General features: G+C 43.9%; 1 protein-coding gene across 1 annotated transcript in view; it reads left to right on the top strand.

Annotated features, from left to right (window-relative positions):
- The first annotated feature begins 2,388 nt into the window (after positions 1–2,388).
- The window catches only part of EPHA3 (EPH receptor A3), a 97,149-nt gene continuing 74,711 nt past the window's right edge, over positions 2,389–24,826 (top strand). Inside the window, exons 1-7 of the mRNA XM_038583245.1 lie at positions 2,389–2,422; positions 3,808–3,897; positions 4,725–4,849; positions 7,638–7,800; positions 14,048–14,150; positions 14,568–14,635; positions 19,674–19,799. Coding sequence (XP_038439173.1) covers positions 2,389–2,422; positions 3,808–3,897; positions 4,725–4,849; positions 7,638–7,800; positions 14,048–14,150; positions 14,568–14,635; positions 19,674–19,799 — 709 coding nt within the window. The remainder of the gene's footprint in view (positions 2,423–3,807; positions 3,898–4,724; positions 4,850–7,637; positions 7,801–14,047; positions 14,151–14,567; positions 14,636–19,673; positions 19,800–24,826) is intronic.

Raw genomic sequence — 24,826 nt, forward strand, 5'->3', positions numbered from 1 at the left:
TGAAAGGAGAGCAATAAATCATAAAGCTGGTATGTGTGTTGCGGTCTTATGAGGAATCTTAAATATTTATGTCATGAATTTCAATTTATGTATCTTATTGTAGTCCAGGACATTCCCCAAATTTGTGATCTTCAGACTCTTCTGATACAAACTTCTTAAAAATGTAAATTCCTAGAGCTTTCTTTTTTGTTTTACATTTTTTAAATTTAAATTCAAAACTATATGTTGGCAAATTGAATTTAAATTCCTAGACCTTTCTTTTGGATCTTATTATTTAGTTAATGAGTTTAGAAAAAACTTGATTGAGATTATGAAATTTTGAAGGAGAGGAGTGCTAATGTTCCATTTACTTTATAAAATAATAAGTCATCAAAGTGTGTAGAAAGTTGAATTTCTGGAACAATCAGGATGGAAAATATAGAATCTAGGGGAAAATTGGCAAGAGTTTGAACTGAAGCAGGGCTGGAAAACTAGAACCGAATAAAGAAAATTTGTCAGCTTTCAGATGTTGAAACTGTTGCCGTGTGGGGTTCATGGTGAGGGAGAAAATATAAAGAAGTTTACCTCTGAAATCCAAACTGGTTGGGCTGTAAAGATATCGAGTCCTGAGACTCCAACAGGAAATTCCAGAGAATAACAGGTGGAGGAAGTCCGGGTAGGGCTGGTGAGATGGAGAACTTGAAGCTATGAATGATTATGCTAATTCAAACCCAAGAGTGTTTCTGGATTTAATAGAAGGGTTCACTTCCGGAAAAAAAAAAGAAAGAAAAAACCCCAAGAAGGAAATGTTCTTAAGTGGGCATTGTACCGAGTGGTACAAAAATATAAGAGAGTAGTATTTTTAAAAGCATGTCTGATTCAAAGTAAAAATCTTTCAACCATTTACTTCGTGATATTTTCCCATGGAGATAATTTTTAAAAGCTTTGGCTCACTTAGAAAAGAAATACTGAGGCTTTTTTGTTATTACTTTAACTTGTCCGATCTCTAAACCACAGATACCTCAGAGGTTCATTAGAAATTCCCAAACCCAGAAAGAGGAAAGTCCCAATAAAAACAAACAAACCAAACCCGGATCCTTTAGGAGTTGAATTTTGAAGTTTTGACTTCCTGATTCTAAGGATGGGTCATATTTTAGCTGCAGAACCATAATAAATGTAGCTTAAAAACACCGTAGTTGGAATAATCAATCTCTTCCGTGCCTGTCGGTGGATTTGGCGTGTAAGTCTACCCAGTGTAACTCGAATACAACTTGCAAGCCGTACAGCCCCGTTTCAAACCCAGTGTCTGTACGTGGAAACCTCTTAGCCCGATATGTTTTGCTTCTTCATTGTAATTTTTTTTTTACTATTATTAGTTCATTAGATGCCGTCAATGGCTCAGGTTACACTGACAGTGAGAGAAAATCTTTCCTCTATAAATAAGTAACTGGGATCTATGTCAGTATTTTCTCCCTGCGGGCCTCCACATTTACCAACCTGCGCGAATTCGGGCCTGGCCACTTTCACAGTAGCCTACTTTATCACCGATTTCTTCCTCTTGATAAGAGAGAGTCATCTCAGTAATGTGTCATTTAAGGAATCTAAGGATTGAAACTGGATTGCAACTGTCACTCCGGAGCTGTTGGGGTGTTCACCAGTAATGGCTGTTTCATCTCAAACACCTGCAGTTTGCTGGAAAAGACCTGAGTCTCCTCTGCCTATGGAACTTCCTACCCCAGTGCTGGGCGCTTCTCTTGTCTTGGGACAGATCTTGGTGTTTTGTTTTGTTTTGTTTTCATTCCATGTAACCATGACCCACGATTCTTTCAAATCACAAAGTTAATAAAACACAGAAATGGAGACAAAAATAAATCTATTTCACAATATATATCACAATACCATGATCTCCTACACAAAAGAATGATAATGGATTTCTACGGGTTTTGGAAGTCAATACTTTGAGCAAACTACTCTTTAATACCTGGGAACTAACTTGAAAAAATGTGATCCGTATCACAGTTTCTCATTAATATTACAAATTCTATGAGCATGTGAGGAAGTGTGGGTAAATTATACTTGAGGACATGAGTTGAGTGTTGTAGAAAACCTTCTAAGAAAGCATTGATACAGGGATTAGCCACGGAATTCATCTCTTTCTGCAGGATGTGTTTTTTTTTATTACGTCTTAAAATTATTTATCAGGAGAGAGAAAAACAATTTTTGTTAATTATTTATTAATATTAAAATATTGATGAGCATTACCTATAAATATAACGGGACTCCAGCTGGTGCACGGAGTTGAAACTGCTGAAACGCAGCCAAGGCGAGAGGCCTGTATTAAAAGAGCAGAACAAATGACTTGACAGGGGCCTAAAAGCAGCAATCAGAAAAGGTTCATTTAACTCTGAGATGGCACAAGCTTCGAGCAATTGCCTCTACTTAAGTAAGTGTGGAATTACAAAAGACCATTTATTACAGTCAAACAGGGCTCCGCAGCTTGCTCCAAGACCTTTGAAGGATTTCAGCCGTTGTAAAGTTCTGCTCAGGGCACAAGTAGTAAAATTTGGGCAGATCCCAAACAGCCTGAGAAGCTCTCATTAAAAAGTTAACACAGTCTCCATCACAATTGTTCTTTGAAATGAATTGGTTTCTCTCATGTTTTTGTTTTTGTTTTGTTTTTAAGGAGAGATACCAGACATGATAATTTTAAAAACTTTGAAAATGTATTTTCACTGGTAGGGAAAATAAACCAGTTTCATGGTGATATGGAATGAATGTAGGGTCTCCGTGGGTTTATTAGGGAGGTGTTCCAACATCAAGCATCTTTGAAATGCTGTTTAAAAATTTAGCCTATTAATGGGCTTACTTCAGCAGGAAAATTAGTGGGATTTCTCCATTGTTTTTACAAAAAGCAAAATTTGTTTCCGAGGATGTTATGGCTATAATTTTTCTATTAGCAGTTGGATAATGAATGTTTTTTAAATAGTTGGATTAGGTTAAAAGAAAATAATTCTCCAAAAATTAACACATTTCCTTTATTTATGACTAAGTGATACATTTGGAAACATTGAAAACATTTATTAAATGTTAACTAATTATAACCAAAATAAGTTGCCCTTTGCTTAGAATAAATTTCAGAGCAGCAAACCACTACAGGTTGGAGGTTGGGAGGCAAGGGTGTGGTGAAGCCAGTCCAGGAAATAAAATAATAATAATGAATAGATGAAAATTAAGTATGAAAGGCCAATGATGTTAAGTTACATGAAATGATAGTAATTGCTAATGGGAGAAAATTATGAATAAGAAAATGTATTCATTTCTCCGTCAGGAAAGCAGCACCTACATTTTTCCTTGGAAAGAGATTAAACCATCATTCCCAGGTCATAAAATTAATGATGCTTTGGTTACAAAAGTGCACACAAAATTCCACAAATAATAGGAATAGGAGGATGGGAAACTTACTGAGAGGGATTCCTCATTTAGACTTACACTTTCTTTTAAAGTGTCACCTGGCAAGCTTAACAGAAGCTCGGTTTTTTAAGTGAGGAATAAAAATGAAAGGCATTTGTAGACAGGAACAGTTTGGGAGGTTAGATGCAAACATCAGCATGTGACAATCGTGGAAACATCGAATCCACAAATACAAATTTCCAACACCTGCTGTTAAAGGAACATGGATACACGGGGTTCTAATAGTTCTTCATTTAAGAAAAATCTATAAGGAAATAGGTCTCTTAGCAAAGAAAACAATTCAGCAGTTAACGTACCTGTGAATTCTTGATTTTTGTTTGTTTGGTGTTTACTGTGTACTTTGCTCGTTCCATGAAGGCAGGATCCGTTGGGCCACAGTGAGGCGTTTCCGCTGGCCAGCGTTCCAAGGCTCAGATCTGCAGCCAGACGTGCGCTGGGGGGTCCTAGGTATTTTCCTTTTTAATGGAAGGATTTGAAGTAGGGTATCCCTTAAAATAGATTTAATCTTCAATTAGAAATGAGGCTAACCCTGTAATCTCTGATCCAAACATGTCATTTATTTATATTCTAACCGTTTGATGATACGTAGCAAAACACAACACATGTGGGTCAACACCCAGTCAGACACCTGAGAACATAGAGATTCGTTGACAAAGAACGGTCAGTTCCCCAGTACTTCTAATTAAATATTAAAATAATAATAATAATAAATGTAATAGCAAGACATTGTTTTCGGATATATATTTTTATTCATCAAAGATCTTTGTGGCAAGTCAGGACCTACCGTGGTATGCTCTAAACCCTGCCTATTTGGCAATACACCCAGTATTATTATCACCTACGGATACCAGGGACTCCTGTGCCTAATGGATTCCAGCCCTCCCACAGTCAGTCCCATATGAAAATGTTATCAATGAGCTGAAGAATCTGGCATTAATCACTTTGCAACATTATAGCAAATAGGTAGCCCTGATGTTTTGTTCTTTTTTTTTAATATATCACGTATATTTCGTTGCTGACATCATGGTAGCAGATTGGAAACATCTGCTCAGTCGCCCCGGCGCTGCAGGTGTCCCCTGGTTACCTTGGCGGGCGCCGAGGCGGGCGGCGTCCAGACTCCAGCTCCTCGGAGATGGGGAGAGCGCTTTCTCGGCAAGGACGAGGCATCGTAGCCAGCGTTCGCTGGTTGCCTTCTCTGCAGCCCCTCGTTACTGCCCTTTCTGATTGGAGTCATTCGTGTCCTCCCACCACCCCCTCCCATTCTGTCTCTACAGCTCCGTCGCCCGTCGTGACAATCAAGAAGGATCGCACGTCCAGGAACAGCATCTCTTTATCCTGGCAGGAGCCCGAACACCCCAATGGGATCATATTGGACTACGAGGTCAAGTACTATGAAAAGGTGGGGCAACCATGGGAAAGGGTCAGGAGTGTAGGGCAAGGAGTCACCTTCTTAGGAGCTGTGCACTTGCTAAGACACCAGTGGCATTGCTAGGAAGTGGTGGGGCCCTGCTAGGGACTCTGGTCGTGGGGCACCTTTGGTTGATCCATGGAGGGGAGACTGGAAGTCACCGTGTTTAGTTCCCCCTTCTCTAGCGACAAGTCACGGCAACCATGTCAGTACCAAACCTAAGCCATCTGGTGTGGCGTTAGAAGTGACATCAATGTCCTTCTGCACCAAGACCCCCGTTGTACCAATTACTTCACAGTGATCTCTTAGCCTATTGATGAGCTCTCTGTGGCCCGAAGCACCGTTTCCTGACCTTCACATTCCTGGGAATCTCTTTCAGCAGAGATGGGAACATTGAACTGTGTAACAAGACCAAAAATTGGTCTGACAATGAAAAGCTTTCTTGATTCTGTACAAGGTAATTTAGCAGGTGCGAGGGGGTGCGTGAGTTTGCTCCACGTCCTAAAAATTGTGGTTTGGTGATACAATCATAAAAATAGATGCATAATTACTTATAAGTGGAATTTTTACTATACTGTTTCAGCACCTCTAAAGCGCACTTGCCGTTCCCTGGTTATAAATTACGGTGAGATTTGGAACCAATACGTATTCAAACCGTATCAGAGCTGGGAGGTTTTATTAGTGACTCATGTGAACACAAACTATTTGAATGCAGTCCACAAAGTGTTTTCAAGTGAATTAAAAACAAATTGTTCATTTATATAGCATTTTATAGAGCACTTCTGCATACATATTTAATTTTGAGAAGTCTGATAATCCTATGAAATAGGTAAATAGGTTCATTCACAAATAAGAAAACAGGGTCAGTGGCATCATCTGAATTTCTCAGAGCCTCACTGCTAATAAACAGGTCTCGAGTTTGAATCCCAGCCCCCATGACTTATCTTTTTGTGGATTTCTCTGTATAACCTGCCTTGCTCTACACAAAAATGGATCATTAGGGATGTGAGAATTAGTCGTATGATCCGTTGTAGAAAAACAAGTGTAATGCATACACATTCATTTGCATTGTGTAGCAGTTCTCTTCACTGAGGTTAACGCATTTCACAAGCATGATGTCGTCTTTTTGTCCTAGATGTTCAAAGGAATGTCCCTTTCATTAAAAGCAAAGAGAGGCCTAATCAACTGCATTGTGCTGAAGTCATAGTGGGTAACTAATATCCTAGCTCCTGGTGCTCTGCTGCTGCACTGTGAAATACTCACCCGATCACGATCTTCTATTTTTAAAAGTATGACAAGATAGGTCGGACATCTATAGGAATCCGTGTTTTATAGACGGTGCAACAACATAAAAAGAAAGGTAATGATACACCTCAGTTCAGACTGGATAGCAGACCTGGGAAGCACCCAACCTTTAGAGCTACGGGGCCAATTCAGAAATATGGCTCAATCTGTGTTTGCATTTTTTACGGACATAAACAAAAATTCTGAACTTCCTTGACATTCTACAGACAAAGCACAATGCAGATCCTTGTATTAAAACAATATTAAACAGTACCGGAAAAAAACAGCGGAATCTACTCGTTATTCCCTAAGAATTTTAAAATTGCCTACTAGCATACATGCAATATTATAAATATTGCATATTTATATTTACATCGCACATGCATGAATTTAAGAATTATTCCCAAATACATATAATGCTTGAAAATATTTTGAATGTTTCACTAGAACTTACATTCTTGCTTTTTTGACAGTAATTCACTGATGATGGTGAGCAGAGTTGAGTTTTGGGGTATAGGCACAACAACTTTTTTAACAAATGAAATAATTATTTCTGTAAAATAAGTATATTTGGTCCTCTTCATTTTTTAAACATACCAACTCAGATGCTATTGTTTAACTACAAAATGTCTGCAACGTTCATTTCTTCGGTAATATCCTGCGTCTTTTTGGTTAAGGATACCCACTCTGGGCCCCACCCCAGGTGCAGGGACATCCCGCCAGTGCTCAAAACCAGGTTACCCATAAAATGCTCAACACGTATTAATGTGCCTTAGGGGAAAAACACAATTCCATGTAAATCCAATTTTTCTACACAAGGTTTGACCCAAACAGCTTTCCCTGTTAATGTGCGCTGTGAATCTCCTAATATACAACATGAGTCTCCGGGAGGAGATCCTTTGGGGAAATTCCTCTAGACTTTGATCTGAAGATATTTGTCCCTACTAAACCGCAGTGACTTACTACAGGGCACATATAACTAAAGTCATGCATGTAGAGCTACATATATGTATGTATATATAAAACCTGGACCCTTTTTTAAGTTTAACGTTTTATCATCATATAAAAATATTTTCCTCAGACTCAGTAGGGCATTCCTATTAAGTTCAATGCAAAGAGGTGTTTTCCTCCTTGTGAGTGTATTTTTGAAGTTAGGTCGAAGCTTTCATTCAGACCGGGCTCTGAGGGAAACGTGTTTCCACTTGCATATATATTCACTAAGTGGGAAAAAATGGGAAAAATGAAAACTGACTTTTCCTGCTCTATGTGCGGGACACCAGGCATTCCACCCCCGTTGGGGAATTCTGGGAGTATCTTCAGCCTCAAGATGCCCCAGTTGCACCCGGAGAGTGAAGTGATTGTGGGTCGAGTCTTTCGCGGCCCTACGCTCTGGGCTAACGTCTGAAAGAACTGGTTTTGAGTGGATCGCCTTGTATCGTCGGACAGCATCATGAAGACTTGATTTTAACATGATTTTTTTTTTTTAACCTCAAAGCAGGAGCAAGAGACGAGTTACACCATTCTGAGGGCAAGAGGCACGAACGTCACCATCAGTAGCCTCAAGCCTGACACCGCTTATGTTTTCCAAATCCGCGCCCGAACCGCCGCGGGCTATGGGAGCAACAGCCGCAAGTTCGAGTTTGAAACGAGCCCAGACTGTACGTAAGCTCTCGGCGTGGCGCGTAGGGGTGGGCTGGGGCAGCGGGCCGATGGTTCATTCTCTAAATCTTAACTTGGTCAAATGCATCTAGATACACCTGGAAAGTACACTGCTTGAAATGTCTGACGGTTGTGTGGCCTGGGGTGTAGATGTGGATGTGCCTGGGTGTGCATCTGTGCATCTGTGGGTTGTTGTTGTTGTTGTTCTTTTACAAATCAAGCATGTTCTAGCCCCTGGAAGGCTACCGGTCCTCTGCTGGCCATAAATTGCCTTAAGGACCTCTAGGCAATATGGTAATCCACTCCCGGTACCTACTAATCCAGATGTTCTAGGTTCATCGCATGATTCAGCGGCCTACAAAACCGAAGCTTGCTGGTCCTCGAGGATTTTTTTTTTTAAGATTTTATTTATTTATTCATAGAGACACAGAAAGAGAGAGGCAGAGACACAGGCAGAGGGAGAAGCAGGCTCCATGCAGAGAGCCCAACGTGGGACTGGATCCTGGGACCCCAGGATCACGCCCTGGGCCGCAGGCGGGGCCACTGGGGCTGCCCAAGGATTTTAATACTGTTTTAATCCTCAGCACATTCAGTCTTGCATTCCTTGGAGCTGAGGGATTTTCCCAGACCAGATTTATCACCGCATTCACATTCACAAGCAGTTTGGATGGTCTCGTGCGTCTGACACCAAATTTGGCAAAAGTTGGTCTAAAACTGGCAAACACTTTAACAAAACGTTTCTCTTTTCTTCGAATGCATTTGCTTCATATTAGAAAAACCCTTGCTAAAATGTAACTTTCAAAAAGGTGATATTATGGCCGAGGCTCTGATACGGACTGAACGCATGTTCAAGATTTTATTTAGTTTATTAATTAATGAGGATAATGAGGAGACTATTATTTATAATTATATATATTATCTGTCTATTATATCTTATAAAAGGTTAAACTGATTGATTTATTTATTTATTTAGATTAAATTGGTTTAAAGGAAAATTTGAAGAAACAATACATATACACATATAAATACATATCTGTGTGTCTATGTATTTAGGCAATCAGGCATACTTTAATTCATCAATGTGTCCCAAACTTGTTAGTGTCCTATAGGACAATAAATGTGACTGGAGTCATGTTTTCTGCTGCATATAAACCAGTTATGTCTCTAGGGAATGTTTTATTTTAATCATAATGGGAGAAATTCTACAAGTCACTTAAATTCACCATTGTATGGTAGTCTAGAGAGGCAGTCAGAGATGAACACCCTTTAGAAACAGATTATCGGGGAGGGTCTGACAAGGGCCAGCGCTGTCCAGAAAGGAAACTCAGGGATCCCTTTGGACGGTTCTACTTTGCCATGGCCCCTGACAAGTATGTTCCCTATCCAAGTGCTTTGTTCATGTCCTAAAATCACATTGGCTTTGGTACAGTGATATTTTGATTGTGCCCACAATCCACACCTAATAGAAATGTTAAGGACTAACAGAAATTATGAAAGCCGTTCAAGTCATTATAATAGTTACCCCATCAAGTAGGTGTTTTATAGCCCAGGTTGTCAGGTGATCAGAAATGCCACCATAAGGAGCGGTACCTTCTGCGGGTACTGAGAAGCTAGAAGCTAGTGTGCTCGGAAAGCAGCGGCTCACGGTGGAAACATGACAGTGTTAACCGGAGAGGGAGCTGCGACCCTGGAGGGCACAGATCTCCGCTCCAAGACCCGGTCCCCCTGTGACGTGGGTGCATGTCCACCACCGGGCGCCCCGGGGGAGTCTGTTCCACCTCCCGGCTGCTAACCTGCAGCTGCGGCCCCCAGGCCCCTGGCGGCCTGCACGGCGCTCCCGTCCACGGCCAGGCGCCCACGCGGGCTTCGGGCAGGCCTCTCCCTCCAGCGCAGGCCTCGCTCTGCGACTCCGAGGAGAAACCACTCCCTGAGAGCATTACAAAGGAAATGTTAGAAGACATCGTGACACATGTGAAGAAGATTCATTTTTGTCATTGTTTTGTGTTGTGTAAAATTTTATTTATTTATTTGAGAGAGAGGGAGGTCATGAGCAGGAGGGAAGAGCAGAAGGAGAAGCAGATGCCCCGCTGAGCAGGGAGCCGGATGTGGGGCTTGACCCCGGGACCCTGGGGGGCAAGCCCCAGAGCCACCAAGGTGCCCAGCATTTGAAGGAGTTTTAAAACCAAATCTAACATTTTAGATGACATAATAACAAAGTTTAATTACAATTTAACATTTGTCATTTTGAATCTTTTTGTAATATTTAAGTACTGCAAAACAAGTTTCTTTCCTTTTTTTTTTTTTCTTCTTTGAGATTTTATGTTTAAATGATCTCTACACCTAGCATGAGACTCGAACCTACAACCCGGAGACCAAGAGTCACATGCTCCACCGGCTGAGCCAGTCAGGTGCCCTGCAGAAAAGTTTCTTGTTCTGAAATGATTACGAATTGAGTTTTTTTTCCGGACTTTTAAGTGGTATTTAAGGCATCAATGATGAAATCTGTATGTGCTTTCCCAAGAAAGATCACAAATCCTATGAAGAGAAAAACATGTTCATCATATCCTGTGGTAGAAAGTAGGCACATTGGGGAGCAGGAGTCAGATCACCATTAGGTAAACACCAATTATGTTGATGTGTGCGTGGAACACCATGCATGTTCTTAATCAGTACTCGGCTATATCTGATATGTACGTTTGCAAAGGGAACAACAAACTCCAATGTATGAATGTGGTTCCCGATTTAGTATACACGCTGCTGCAGCAGCATGCTGCATGAACCCCTACTGAGGCTTCCGTGTCTTAGGGTTAAGAAATACTGCCTTTGAAAACTGCAGGGTCTTGGGGTTTTGCCAAGTACGTTTTATATTTGCAATACTTCCACTGATGGATACAGAGGATGAGGAAAAGATGACTTCTTGACATCCTCTTTCTCAATTATAAGAATCTTCGAGTTGAGTGGTTAGATTTTATTTATTTATTTATTTATTTATTTATTTATTTATTTATTTATATTTATTTATTTATTTACTTGAGAGAGCAAGTGAGGAAGAGGATGAGTGGGGAAGGGGGCAGAGGGAGAGGGAGCCCCCACGTGGGCTTGAACCCAAGACCCTAGGGTCATGACTGGGGCCCAAGGCAGATGCTTACCTGACTGAGCCACCCAGGTGCCCCTAACTTTCTATTTTTTTTAATCTAAAAGATATCTTCATAAAAATTCTAGGAACTTAAGAGTCTTGTTATGTATTGATATTTTAAATATATATATGTAAAAGACTCGTGCTTGTGTTTCCTTAACAGTTTGCTATTTATTGTACTTATTTTTTAAGTTTTTTTTTTCTAGTTTTCATTTTAAGTTATATGAAAAGTTCTTATTCATAACACATATAGTTCTCAGTAGAACAAAGTATGTTTTTATCTGGAATTTAGATAATATTTTTTGAACTTGGTTAAAAATATCTTATTTTTTACAGTGATTATCGTTTTTCCTTATACCAGTGAGGAAACTGAGGAATAGGGAGGTTTACATAAGCTTCCCAGAATCACAGCATTGGTATGTGATGGGTCTGATTCTAGAACCCTGTATTGATGCCATAATACATCCTCAGCATTTGATCTGTCCTGTTCCATGGCCAGTCAGGTACTATCTTTTCCTTTATCTGTGGACTAGGACCCTGAGTTTATATGTTTTTTCCTTAGGTTGCATAGCTACGAGGTGGAGTCAAGGAGCCTAGAATCTCCATGTTCTGGAGTTACTGACCTGACCCAGGGCTCTGATGGCAGAGTAAAACAAATAAATAAATGAATAAATAAGTAAATAAATGAGAAGCTGAGGTTGTAGAGTTTATAGGAGTAAAAGGGCTTCCCAGGGTCACCGCGATGTCTCCAGTAGGGACTGTGACCCTGGGGCACGCTGGGGCACACGGGCACGGGAGGCCCTCAGGGAGCAGGACCTGAGTCCGCAGCACTTTCTGCCCGTGTTTCACCGGGAAGTGGAATAATAAGAATACATGCTGTTCGTTAAGCGCTTACTGTGTGCGTGGCACTATTTTAAGTGTTTTAACCGTATCAGCCCCTTTATTCCTCAAAACAGCGGTGTCCCGTCACACCGCAGGTGCAGGCGCAGGCCTCGAGCTCCGCAGGAACAAGCTCCGGGCCAGCGCGCTTCGCGGGGGCGAAGGGGCCAGAACCCGGGCAGCGGGCGCCGCGGGGCCCCATCGGGTGGCGTGTGCCTTCAGCCCGGGGTCACTCGGGGTCACCCGGGGTCCGGGGTCGCCTCCCGCCTCCGGCTCCCTGCCCGGGGTGAGCCTGCTTCCCCTCTCGCCTGCCATCTGTCTCGCGTTCGCTCCTCTCCGATAAATCAAGAAAATCTTTTTTAAAAAGAAAGAGAGAAAGAAGTTCGCTTTCGGGAAAACCTCCTCCGAATGGTTTGTAGGACGCGGCACGGCCTCGGGGTTCGGCCGGGGGAGGCCCTCCCACCGCCTCCCGCCTCCCGAGCAAACGTGCGGCGCCCGACGGTGACGAGCCTCCGAAGTGACCCTGTGACCACCCTGCACCCTGATACTGGCTCCTGACAAGGACATGATCCAAACCATCAAAGTCGCCCTTCTAAGCTCTTCTGCTACGTCCCTCATGCGTCTGTTAGATGTGTGTGAAGTGCTCGCGCAGAGCATGTTAAAACACGGGCCTGTGACAGGCGTGGTGCTGGGAGCCCACTCGATATAGAAGTCGGGGGGTGACCGTAGCCGGGAGCCTGTGAGCAGCTGGGGGCTGCAGGCACGGACCCGGCCCTACCTGGCCTCACCTGGCCTCACCTGGCCTCACCCTGGCCTCACCTGGCCTCACCTGGCCTTACCCTGGCCTCACCTGCTCTGCGAGGGGATCTGTCTTAAATGTGATCTTAAATGTGACGGGAGAGCCCTGCAAGCATCTCCTGGCTGAGAGCGAGCTGGTGGAGGTCAGGGGAACAAGGCCGTCACCACGCAGATGGAGGCCAGTGAGGAGCTTCTGGTGGCAACCAGGGAGTGAGGACAAAGATGCATAGAGAGGCCAGCGATTCGCTCAAGAGCGGAGGATCAGAGAGGGAGATGACAAGGGGCCTTCAGAGTCCTGGACTCCATCCGTGCTGCTCAACACATGCGCTAGAGTCACCAGCGTCACCGGGAGCTCACAGAAAGGCACAGGCTCCGTCCCCACTCCACAGCAACTGGATCAGAAGCCACTTTTCCAAGAGATTCCTGAGTGGTTGAGTGATCCCCAGAGTTAGAGGACCACGGGTCCAGATCCGGGGTCAGCCAACATAATCTGTGAAGGCCCAGAGAGGAGTGTCCTAGGCCCCGGGGTACAGTCCTGTCGTCCCCACTCAGCTTGGCCGTGGTAGCAAGAAGGCCGCCGAAGCCAGCACACAAGTGTATGCGGCCACGGTCTGATGCAATTTTACCAATAGGCACCAAAACTTGAATTTTCTATGATTTTTACATGTCAAAAAATCTTAATTTAAAAAAAAAAAAAAATCTTAATTTGACTTTTTTACAACCCTTTAAAAAATGCAAAATCATCCTAAGCTCCTGGGCTTTACAAAACCTGGTGGCGGTGGCCAGGTTTGCCTCCTGGGCCATTGTGCCAACACCTGGACTAGGTGAACAGTTTGTATGTGGCATGTGTCATAGAGAACCTGCATAACTTTGATCTTTTTTTTTAAGATTTTATTTTATTCATGAGACACAGAGAGAGAGAGAGGCAGAGACACAGGCAGAGAGAGAAGCAGGCTCCATGCAGGGAGCCCGACGTGGGACTCGAACCTGAGTCTCCAGGATCAGGCCCTGGGCCGAAGGTGGCACTAAACCGCTGGGCCACCCCGGCTGCCCCATAACTCTGATCTTGAAGGTGGAACAAGCTTCATTGGAAGCCTTTATCCTGAATTCCAGGAAATCTTACCCGTTCTCCGGGTTCTCTGGTAGCGCCTGGGCCACCCACCCAATGAGTGTGCGCGGAGGCTAGAGAAAACCAGAGCAGGCTGTCTCACCTGTGACCGCTGCCGTGGAACAGAGTACTTTACCTTCTTGGTGCCAAGTTTCCAGCTCGTTTATAGGAAACGTCTAACCCCCCTAGCACACAGGGAGGAGTTCCGTTTACACTGCCCGAGGCAGGAAGCCGCGGGGGGGTGAGGGCCTGCGGGGGGGCTCGAGGCACACGTCGGCTGCGCTGCGCTCACGCCTCGCCTTTCCTTGTCTCCCTCCACCCGCAGCCTTCTCCATCTCTGGGGAGAACAGCCACGTGGTGATGATCGCCATCTCGGCGGCCGTGGCCGTCATCCTCCTCACCGTGGTCACCTACGTCCTGATCGGCAGGTGGGTCCGCGGCTCTTTGCTGCTCCCTTGGGTGGCCGCCCAGTCACCGCGCGGGGTGCAGCGGCTTGGATCCCCGTCGCCCCCCCCGCCCCTCTCTCCCCGTAGCTCGGCTTCTGCCTCCCCCGACACCCCACCCCACTCCTCACACCTGTACCCGCCCCCCCCCACCCCCGGCCCGGGCCACCGTGGAAGCCCAGCCTGCGCCCTGCGCCCTGCGCCCTGCGCCCGCCCCCTCCCCTGCCCCGGGTTGGGCGGCCGTGCGGAGCCCCAGGGGGAGGGCCCTTCCGTAAGGGACCTGGGGAACACGGAGCCCTCAGGCTTCCACCCGCGCGTTTGATTGAGGCAAAGGGGTCCCGGCTGTGCCCGCGGCCCGCGCCCTACCCGCTCCCCCGCCTTGTCTCCTCGACTCGCCTGCAGGTTCTGCGGCTACAACAAGTCGAAGCCCGGGGCGGACGAGAAGCGGCTGCACTTCGGCAACGGACAGCGTAAGTCCCGGCATGGAAACCGCAAAAGCCAGTTCATGAACGAATTGAGCAAATTCAGTTCATTTTAAATGCAGAGGGAACCCGAGGCTCCACGGGAAGCCTTGCCCGGCGCGGCGGCAGGGGGGAGCGCAGCGAGCCCCCCCCCCCCCCCCCCCGGGCCCCGCAGCCGCCCGCGCAGCCCGCGCTGCGCCCCCCGGCCTTGGCCTTGGCCTTGCCGTCCCTGCTCTCGTCCTTTGCCGAAGCCCAAGTAGGAGCCTCTCCCCTTCCCAGCCCCCAAATACACGTAAGCAGCCTCTGTTTATGGGAAATACCTTTTACTCCGTGTTGTCAACCAAACTGTATCTTGGAGTCCCACCACATCCCCCTGGCAGGAAGGCCAGCGCTCTTCCCTCATTAAGATTTTTTATTTATTTATTCACAAGAGACACACAAAGAGAGGCAGAGACACAGGCAGAGAGAGGGAGAAGCAGGCTCCGCGCAGGGATCCCGAGGTGGGACTCGATCCCGGGACCCCAGATCACACCCTGGGCTGAAGGCAGCGCTAAACTGCTGAGCCCCCCGGGCTGCCCTCCCTCAGATTTTAATACCAATCCATTTGGTCTCTTTTTAATATTTTCTAAAAGAACTACTTTTTCTTAAGAAAATGAAGTGTTTAATAAGAAAACTGCTTTTTCCCCCTTCGTGCAAAACAAATCATCCCAGGTGCTTTGATTTTCCAAACTATGGTTCAGTTTACTGTGGCCTGTTAATGATGAGTGGACCCAAAGGGAACAGCATGTTCCCATGGAAATTAGGACAGACTATACTCATCTGCTCTTGAATAATCTCAGTATAACTCACGTAAGCATCGCTGTCCTCGGCATTCACTGCCGCCTTGTGAAAATATGCTCAATTCCGCGTGATACCTCATATAAATGACTCGATACAACTATAGCTCTAGTTATAACGCAGGTAAAAGCGGACTACCTGCGGCTAACAGGCAGGGGGACACGGTAGCTTGCAAAAAAAGGAGAAAAAGAGCATCTTGCAAATGTGAATTGACGTGCGAGGGAGACAGGGGCGGCGTTCACTGACGGTGTGGTCTGGTTCATGCATCTCATCGCCGTGGTTGTGGAATAATTCACAAAAGCACAAGTGCTATGCTCGTAAGAGCGACGCCCCCATCATTTCAGATGACTTAGGTCACCAACTCCAGCATCTTAAAAGAATGAAGGAACCAATTAGAGCGGCAACCTTCCTGTGGATTAAACGGTTCTTCACTGGGGTTGGACAGTCAGTGTAAATATCGCCCACACAGCGAGACTGTACTGATTTTTTTTTTAACGTCAGAATTGTGAATCTCCTGAATTTGCAACACTGGTAAATGTCTGTGTCCCAGTCGTGAGCAGGATGCCTGGGTCGCTCCGGTCTGGTTTCAGCCGTTGGTTTTCCTGGTGGAGTTGGTTGAAACTTTAATTTTCTTCAAATGCACAATATCTTTATGACTAGACAGACAAAAAAGAAATGCATTTTATCCGAGCTATAGGGGTATAAAGGAACTTCTGTGCATGTTGTAAACTTTCTGCGTCTTAATGCTGCAGCTGTTTTATTTCAGACCATTTAGCTGGTATTACTTTAAAAAGCTCTAGCTATGAACAATTCCCTCCAGCCTCGTTACAAATCCTATAACATTGCTTCAAAAGGAAAGAAATGTGTTTCACCTCCTGAGATCCTGTCCCCTTGCCCTCTCTGGCGAGGCCTTTTTATTTTTTGCTGTCCTTAGGGCAACTCATGCTGGTAAAATGGAAATGTAAATTATTGTGTTTGCGCAGAACGAGCTGTAAAGTAGTGCAGCTTAACACGTGTGCATGTGTTTATTATCTGGTTTTCTTGACACAGCCCAGTGACTCTGTACGTTGCCCTTAATTATTGGTGTGAAGGGATTATGTGCCTGGTATCCTGCATCACCTGACTCCTGCAGCCTCTGGGGTCAGCAGTTAAAAGTCAGCAGCCGAGGCGCCCACAGTGAACAGGCGATCTTACTGGGGGGGAAGGGGGGGTGTGTGTTTCTAATTGCATTGTTCGCCAAGTTTTGTGTGCATAGGAAAACAATTTATGTGGTTTTACTTAAGGCGAGCAATGTGATTGATCTCATTTGGGGATGACTATGGAATTTTCAGATTATCTAGCGAGGCATCTCCGCCCCGGGGCTGACAGGTACAGGGTGGCTCTAAAGCCACTCCCAGGGCTGCTGAAAGCCTGTGCTTGTTTAAAATGTCTCAGACTTTGCTCCTCACAGCCCATTTTATGCTGGTCTTTGCGAATCCTGATGCTGGTAAAATGCTTCCAAGTTGATTTCCTTACGTTGGGCAAGATAAAGGCATTTGTCATTGTTTACAAGAAAAAAATATCCTTTTTGGGGAAAAGTTAATTTTTATCGTATCTTTAAAAAGTTTCTTTTTCCTTGCAAAGGAATAGTAAAGCTCCGCACGCTCCTAGTTCCTCACCTTGCGGTCTCCTGGGGGCGATCGGGGGCCCTGCAGGTGGGCCCCGGGAGCTGGGAGCAGCGCGGCCGGGAGGGCTGTGCCACCTGCCGCCGCTCCAGGGCGTCGCGGCCCCCGAAGCAGCCCGGCCGCCGGGCGTCCCACGGTGAGCGGAGCTGGAGCCCCCAGCGGCAGCCCCGAGGGGACGGCGGGTCTCAGCCTCCCGAGACCTCGGGCACGCGGGTGACGGTGACCAGACGGCCTCCAGCGAAAATCCTGATGCTGGCCGGTGTCGGGCGGGCACACCGCAGGTTTTCCAGAGCCTTCTCTCTGCGGAGCTGCCCAGCGTTGGAAAGCTTCTGGAGCACAGCTCTCACCTTCCAAAGCCGCCCCGTCCATGTTTGCTCAGAGCAGGGGCAGAGCCCACGCCGTTTCCCCACTTCTGCGGGCGTGACTCCCTGGAGAGCGTCTCCCCAGTTCCCTGCACTTGGCCCCGGGGGATTGCTGTGCCCGTGTCCACGCAGGCCCGCGTCGGAGGAGCATCGGCCTCTCTCCTCCGTTGGTTCCCCCCGTCCCATTCCTAAACTACAGTCTTGGAATCCTCTCTACACACAGCCTGGGAACACTGAATTTTTTTGCTTCCTAACCACCGTTTATTTTTATGATCCATTGCTTTTCTTAGGATTCTTTCTTTTTTTTATTTTTATTTATTTTATGATAGTCACAGAGAGAGAGAGAGAGGCAGAGACACAGGCAGAGGGAGAAGCAGGCTCCATGCACCGGGAGCCTGATGTGGGACTCGATCCCGGGTCTCCAGGATCACGCCCTGGGCCAAAGGCAGGCGCCAAACCGCTGCGCCACCCAGGGATCCTTATTTCTTTCTTTTTAAAGATTGTATTTATTTGACAGAAAGATCATGATAGAGAGAGAGAGAGAGCGAGCCACCAGAGGCTGACGCTTAAGTGATGGAGCCCCCGGGGTGCCATAGGCTCCTATTTCTTTACTCAAACCCTTCGTGGATACGCTACAGGAACAGAAACTATGATGTGGCATAGCCGTGGCCTTCATGAAGACGGCCTGTAGGTCAGCGGACTCGTAATGGCCCAGTCCGCACTCTGCCGTGTGGGACCCATTGGCCCAGCGTGTGCCGTGTGGCCGGCTCCCCAGAGTAATTGCCATCACCATCTCCATGCCCACCTCAAGCAAAGAGCAAAATGGACTCCAAGAAGTCTCCAGTCATCACACAATGTTCACTTGCAATTTGTCATTAAGATTCTTTCATTATAAAATCATATTGGAAAAAGATAACATCTGATTTTATTCATTTCTTTGGGATCAAAATATCTTTGAAAACATAGTGGGATAAATGAAGCCATATATCACCATCAGGCATCCTGCCCCTTGCTGGAACAGTGTTACCAATATATTTTTACCGATGTGTCCAAAATCAAAAGTAAAAACCCACTGTATTAGTACACACATAAAATCCTTACCGTCAGAGCATGTGTATGTACTTTGATAGATCCCAGTCTCCCTTTTTGATAAAATCTAGTTTAGGGGCACCTGGCTGACTCTGTCGGTCGAGCACTGACTCTTGATCTCAGGTTCCTGAGTCCAAGCCCCACATTGGGCCTAGAGCTTACTTTAAGACAATGGTTTTACTTTAGAGAAAATTAGTTATTGAACATTCCAAATCATTTCCAATATGATTTATTTTTTTTTCCAAATGATAGGAACCTCATTAGAACTATGTCCAATCCAAAACGATTCTCCAGGATCTTCTATCCATGCTCTTTCATCTTCAGAATAATTGAATAAATACACATATTATGAGAGAGGTTTATATTTGATAAGTTGTAAATATAATTCATGTTTAGAATTTAGTTCCTTAGCACCATCACCAAACTCCCCAAGAATCTATACTGCCTTTAACTGTGTTGAAATGCGGTCCAGCAAGGTCTCAGCGAGGTGACGCTGCCCTGGTACAGGCATGGGATGCAGTGTATAGACTACTCCTCACGGGGTTAAGGAGGTCTGTGACTGCAGGCGGGGACGCTGGTTGTGAATGTCACTAAACGCAGAATGGTATCCGACAAAGACGTGCTGTTGCGTGGCCTTCAGGTAACTTAGCTCTGTGTCCCAGCTGCCCTTCTGCCCTATGAAATCGTCTCACAAGCTTTGACTCATGGTCAGATGTGGCGTCATCGTGAACATTTGCTTCCTGTGCTAGTGCGTCTTGGGGGACTGGGTGACCACTGGGCCTACTCAATTCCCAACCACCCTCCCCATGAGATCCCTTTTTCGAAAGTACATTTTCTGTCTAATGTTTCTGCGGAGAAAACTCACAGTGGTTCCTCTTTTGTCTCATTATGGGAAATGTCGTTTGATACTTAGTCCAAATTCTGTGTCTACCGACTGCTGTGACACCTGACAATAAACGACAGATCAATGTACTTTTTCATAATGGGGATTCCCCCCCACCCCACTAATAATGTGATTAAACAACTGCCTCAGTTAAGGTTTCCTACATCTAGCTCCATTAACGCCTGCTTTCTCTCCTTCCTTCCTGCACACAGTGAAACTTCCAGGTCTCAGGACCTACGTTGACCCCCACACGTACGAAGACCCTACTCAAGCGGTTCATGAGTTTGCTAAGGAACTGGATGCCACCAACATATCCATCGACAAAGTTGTTGGAGCAGGTAATAACCACGACCCAATCCCACCCCCAACATGCATGGTGATGACAAATCACCACTACGGAGAGGAATGCTGCCCGGGTCCCTCAAGTTCTCAGGCCTCAGCTGTATTGCTATGAAAAGGGACTTTTTTTTTTTCATGATCAAAGGCAGGCAATAAATAAACGAGGGAGTATTTAATGGAATGTAATGATTTCGAAGGTGCCAGACTTACAGACTCACAGACCATGGCCGGCGTTTTTATTTATTGGATTTCAGAGCCAGCAGCCACAAAAGCTCAATCCTCCGCTGGCTACCCGAGTCCCATGTCACCAAGCCTGTGTGGCTGTGCAGGGATAACAGGATAAAACAGGGTCCTACTTTAAATAAGCTCACTACATGAAGATTTTGGTTTGGGTAAAATAATAATAATAATAATAATAATAATTTTAGAAACTTCTTTGGAATTAAAGAGAGAACACAAAATCATAAATGACACATTTTACACAAATCCATTCAGAACTGTTTTTGAGTGGATAGTTTAAGCAGCGTGCAGTGCACCACCTTAATATCTGCCTGTAGGCTCATACAGTCTTAATGCATTTGTGTGGAAGCTTGTTCTCATAGAATAGAACTTGTGTATTTCCAATAAAAACCATACTCATAAAGTAACAGTATTGTTACATATGCACATAAACATATGGCACCTACAGACAGGTAGCTTGAGATCAAATAAAAACTAAGTCCTCCGAAGTAAAAATAAACAATATTGTACAATAGTTTTTTATTCCATCATCTCATTGGTCAGTATTGTTTCCAAAACAAATGCAAAGTAGTTATGTTGATGTAGGAAGTAGAAAGATCAAGAAATTGGCTCACTGAATTACACATAACAGATCAGATCATATTTTCTGCAAGTACTGTGTATCTATGACTGATACATCTTTACACAAATATCGTATGATTTTGTTTCTTTATGATTTTTTTTCTTTATGATTTTTTTTCTTTGCACCTCAAGGCAGTATTTAGAATTCTAGCCATACTTGCCACTCAAGTAGGACAACCTGAGTAATTCCGTATCAGCTAAATAAACTGATAATGCATGAAATCTGCTCCTCTAACTTTATTGATAGTTTATCTGCCTAAAACTCACATGTGCAGGTGATATTAAAACATGGAACCAGTAATTCACAAAAGGAAAGTAGACCATGTGCTTCTTTTTCCACAATCTAAGACTTAAGAATATACACATTCATGGCGTACCTTTGTCAATCCAGTTGAAACAAATATGCATTGATCACTGTCTCTCAGTTGTATAGTTCTTTGTGTAGAGCTTTGTCAGTGGCCCTGTGGTGCAGAGGATTTTGTGGTCCTGGCATTGCTGTCCCACAGGAGTGCACTGTTCTCCAGCATGGAAATCTGGGGAGCATATGTAGCACAGAGACTTTGCACCCTCAGTTGATGTGAGGACAAGAAGCTCAGCTAGTGTCCACAAGGCTGGGCAGACACCTCAGGACCTTGAACTTGGGGGCCCTCTGCATTAGTAAAAGCTTAAATATATAGATGTTATTGATTATACCAGATATCTGGTACCCAGTAGTGTGAGACAAAACACATTCATTGAAAATGGCATTTGATAAATGAGACAAAAGGAAAGGCTACTTGCACTGACTCATTTAATAATAATCCCCGATCCTCAAGAAAGATCACAACGGATCATCTTTTTTCCATTTCTCCCTTCAAACATATTTGCAAAAAATTAGACCTGTGCCCATTTTCAGGGTTTTGTAGCCAATATCCTCATTTGCCACATTCAGAGCAATAAATATGTGTGGCTTTGTTTGCAAACAAGAGTATCTTCCAGGCCGATTACACCACTCCTAGAAGATTTCAATATAAGACTGTCCACACCCAACTCTAGTCTATCTTGATTCCCCTTGCAGGGGTTTGTCATCACCAAGATAGAATAAGAGGTCAAGATTTTGAGAGCTCTCAAGTTTTCTTAGCATGTTGTTTTGCAGAATGTAAAATATCTACAAAAGTGGATGAAATTGTACAATAGGATGATAGAGAGTATAGTATAAAAGTACCATTTCCACAACTTCAAAAACAATCTATCCCCAGCCAGCCTTTCATTTATACACTTACTCATTTCCAATCTCCTTTTAAATTTCTAAAAGTGACGCTGTCCATAAAAACTTAATAATTATGCTAAATTGATAGCAACTACCTTCCATTGTTAAAAGGCTGAGTCAAAGACGGTCAATGAACGGACTTTACAAGTCAATTAAATATGCAGAAAGACTCTATATATGTGAGCTAATTCTCTTAATTTTCCATCAGAGATCTTATACAAAGAAATAAGTTTTAAGGGAAACTCTCATTTATACTTTGACTAATCAGAAGACTTATACCCATATTTCAAATAACAGAATTAAAACTGAGCCATGAATTGGCTTTCTCAAAGTAGTAAAATTTTTAACAGTGGAATTAATAATAACTACAGTTCTCATTTTTATTCTTCCATCTAACCATTATTTCAAAGATTAAATACAGACATTTTCTGAAGGTAGAATATATTTGAATATATTTGTTTAACTCCCTAGTCTATGCTAGGCATTCACTTGAATGCTATTTAATTTCATTAGCCTTTTGGATTGGCATTATCTCCGTTTCACTGGATAAGGAAACAAGAGCTAAAAATGTGAGTGACCTATAGTCACATAGTTATTAATAGGGAAATCAAAATTTGAATCTCAGACTTTCCAATTTCAAAGTCTGCACTAGACACTAAGAGCTACAGTAGTGCCTTCCTCTCACATTTTTGTGAGGATTAATTGAGATAGTTCATGAACAATGCTTAGCTGACACACCAGCATTGTCCCATATGCACTTTTATTATGCTTCTCTTATTAAAACAGTAGGAAATTAGAATTTGAAACTAAGACAGAGTGCCATTCTACTTAAACACAAATAGATTTTTTCCCTATTTTAAGTGACATAAGGGTAAGAAATTTTATTTTGAGCAATTTTGCATCATGCATCTTTAATCAGAATCCAGTGTGCCCATCCACACAACACATACTTTATTTCAGAGGACAAATAAAAACTGCTGCACTAATTGGATTTAAAAAATCAAGCAGTGCCTTCCAAATGATCTTCTTGAAGTTGTGCTTTTACTTAGAAATGACAAGAATGACAGGAACTAAGTTTTCTTTTTTATGCATTCAAAGTTAATTGAATAAGACCATGCAAAATTTGAGTAGGTGGAAAGGTCGACCGTTGCATTTGCCCAATCTTTGTTAATTTTTCTAACCCATTTGTTTTAAATTATTATAAAGAGAAGTGAATTAATATCTGACATTTCTATGTTCAGCATAATATATTGGTGATCATTTCTAGTATTTATCTGATGGAATAATCGCATTTCAAAATTTTGGGGTTTTTAAGAATTAGCATTGTGAGAACACCATTTTCTGAATTTTGGAGGTAGATAGACATTTCCGTATGTCAGATATCCCATTGAGAAGAAAGAAAGGAACCCTAATTGACCCACTTGAAATGTGAACCCTTTCCCTGACATCCCGAGTGAGGGGGAAGCACTCTCCTTTACAAATACCTACCCAACATGGCATGAACCTTGTTCTCACCATCATCACCACAACCACCTCTTGTTACATCAATACGGAGTTGGACATTTTATAAAGCATTTTTATATTTATTCTTCAACTTGACCTAACTCATCAGAGGTAGATAGATAATTTATCTTTCCTAAGGTGGGTCTGAACTCAGAGAGGAAAATAGTAATGGACACATAGAAGACACGCACTATGTGTCCGTCCATACATTAATTCCTTTAATTGCACGAAGGCCTTATGAGTTGGACACAATTGGTATTCCCATGTTATAGAGAAGGAGACAAAGGCACAGGGAGGTTAAAATGCTTGCTCAACATCATACACTAATAGGTGACAGAGGCAGTTGGACCCTAGAGTCCATGCTCTGTCCCACAGTGCTGTGCTGTCTGCTGTGCTGACAAGTCTGCTGACAAGTGATTTGTCACCTACAATGAGTGATGATGACATCAGAATTCAAAACAAGACCCATCACAACATATTGACTCATGATAATGGCAGAACTTTCTTTCAGAAAGTAAAAGTTTATTATGGATGATTCCTTATGGTTTTGCTCAAACTTAATGTTGACACAACATGAACGAGGGCTCTCTGGCAACGTTCCAAGAACCCAGTTTAGAGAAAGGGACACTTACTCTTTTTTTAAGGCTTTATTTATGTATCTGAGAGAGAGAGAATGCACAAAGGTGGGTGAATAGAGGGAAAAGGAGAAGCAGACTCGCCGTGGGGCCGGGAGCCTGACGTTGGCTCCATCCCAAGACTCCCGAGACCATGACCTGAGCCTAGAGCAGACAATTAATTGGCTGACCACCCAGGCACCCCAGAACCCTTATTCTTGCTTACAAATTCTAACAGTTATTTACTTTGAATCATTATTCCTCTCCCTGATACACACACTGTATAATGCCATATTCTCCCTTGGACGTCAAAAGTCAATGAATGTTCTCAAATTCTGTACCTGATTCTCCCCATAATCCAAAAGAACAGTCTAGCCCAAATGTCACTATCTTCTCTACACTCCCTCAAAGGGAAGAAATGAGATCTGCCTTCTTTAGCGTAACTCCGTATTTTTCAACGTGTCTGTCATACTGTTGCCAATTGATGAGTATTTATTAAAAAGTGTATAAATAACTGCTTTTGGACCTTAAATGACTTTGACAAGCTATAGCATAAATCATCGTTTTAGAAACAGTGACAGAACTGAATTCCGGAGAAAGGGTCAAGCCTGGGGGAGCATACAGCTTCGTGAAGGGAAGCGAGTCATTTGTAGGAAAGCAGCTGGTAAACCAATAACCTGCTGCATTTCTGGGCTGAAACACTTGAACAAAATACAGAGAAGAAGCATCTTACTTCTTGACAACTTGTCTCTGGCTGATCCATGGGGCGTGGAGCTTACACAAAAACTCGCAGTGAGAA

Source organism: Canis lupus, chromosome 33, assembly GCF_011100685.1.
Source record: "Canis lupus familiaris isolate Mischka breed German Shepherd chromosome 33, alternate assembly UU_Cfam_GSD_1.0, whole genome shotgun sequence".
NCBI classification, from domain to species: domain Eukaryota; kingdom Metazoa; phylum Chordata; class Mammalia; order Carnivora; family Canidae; genus Canis; species Canis lupus.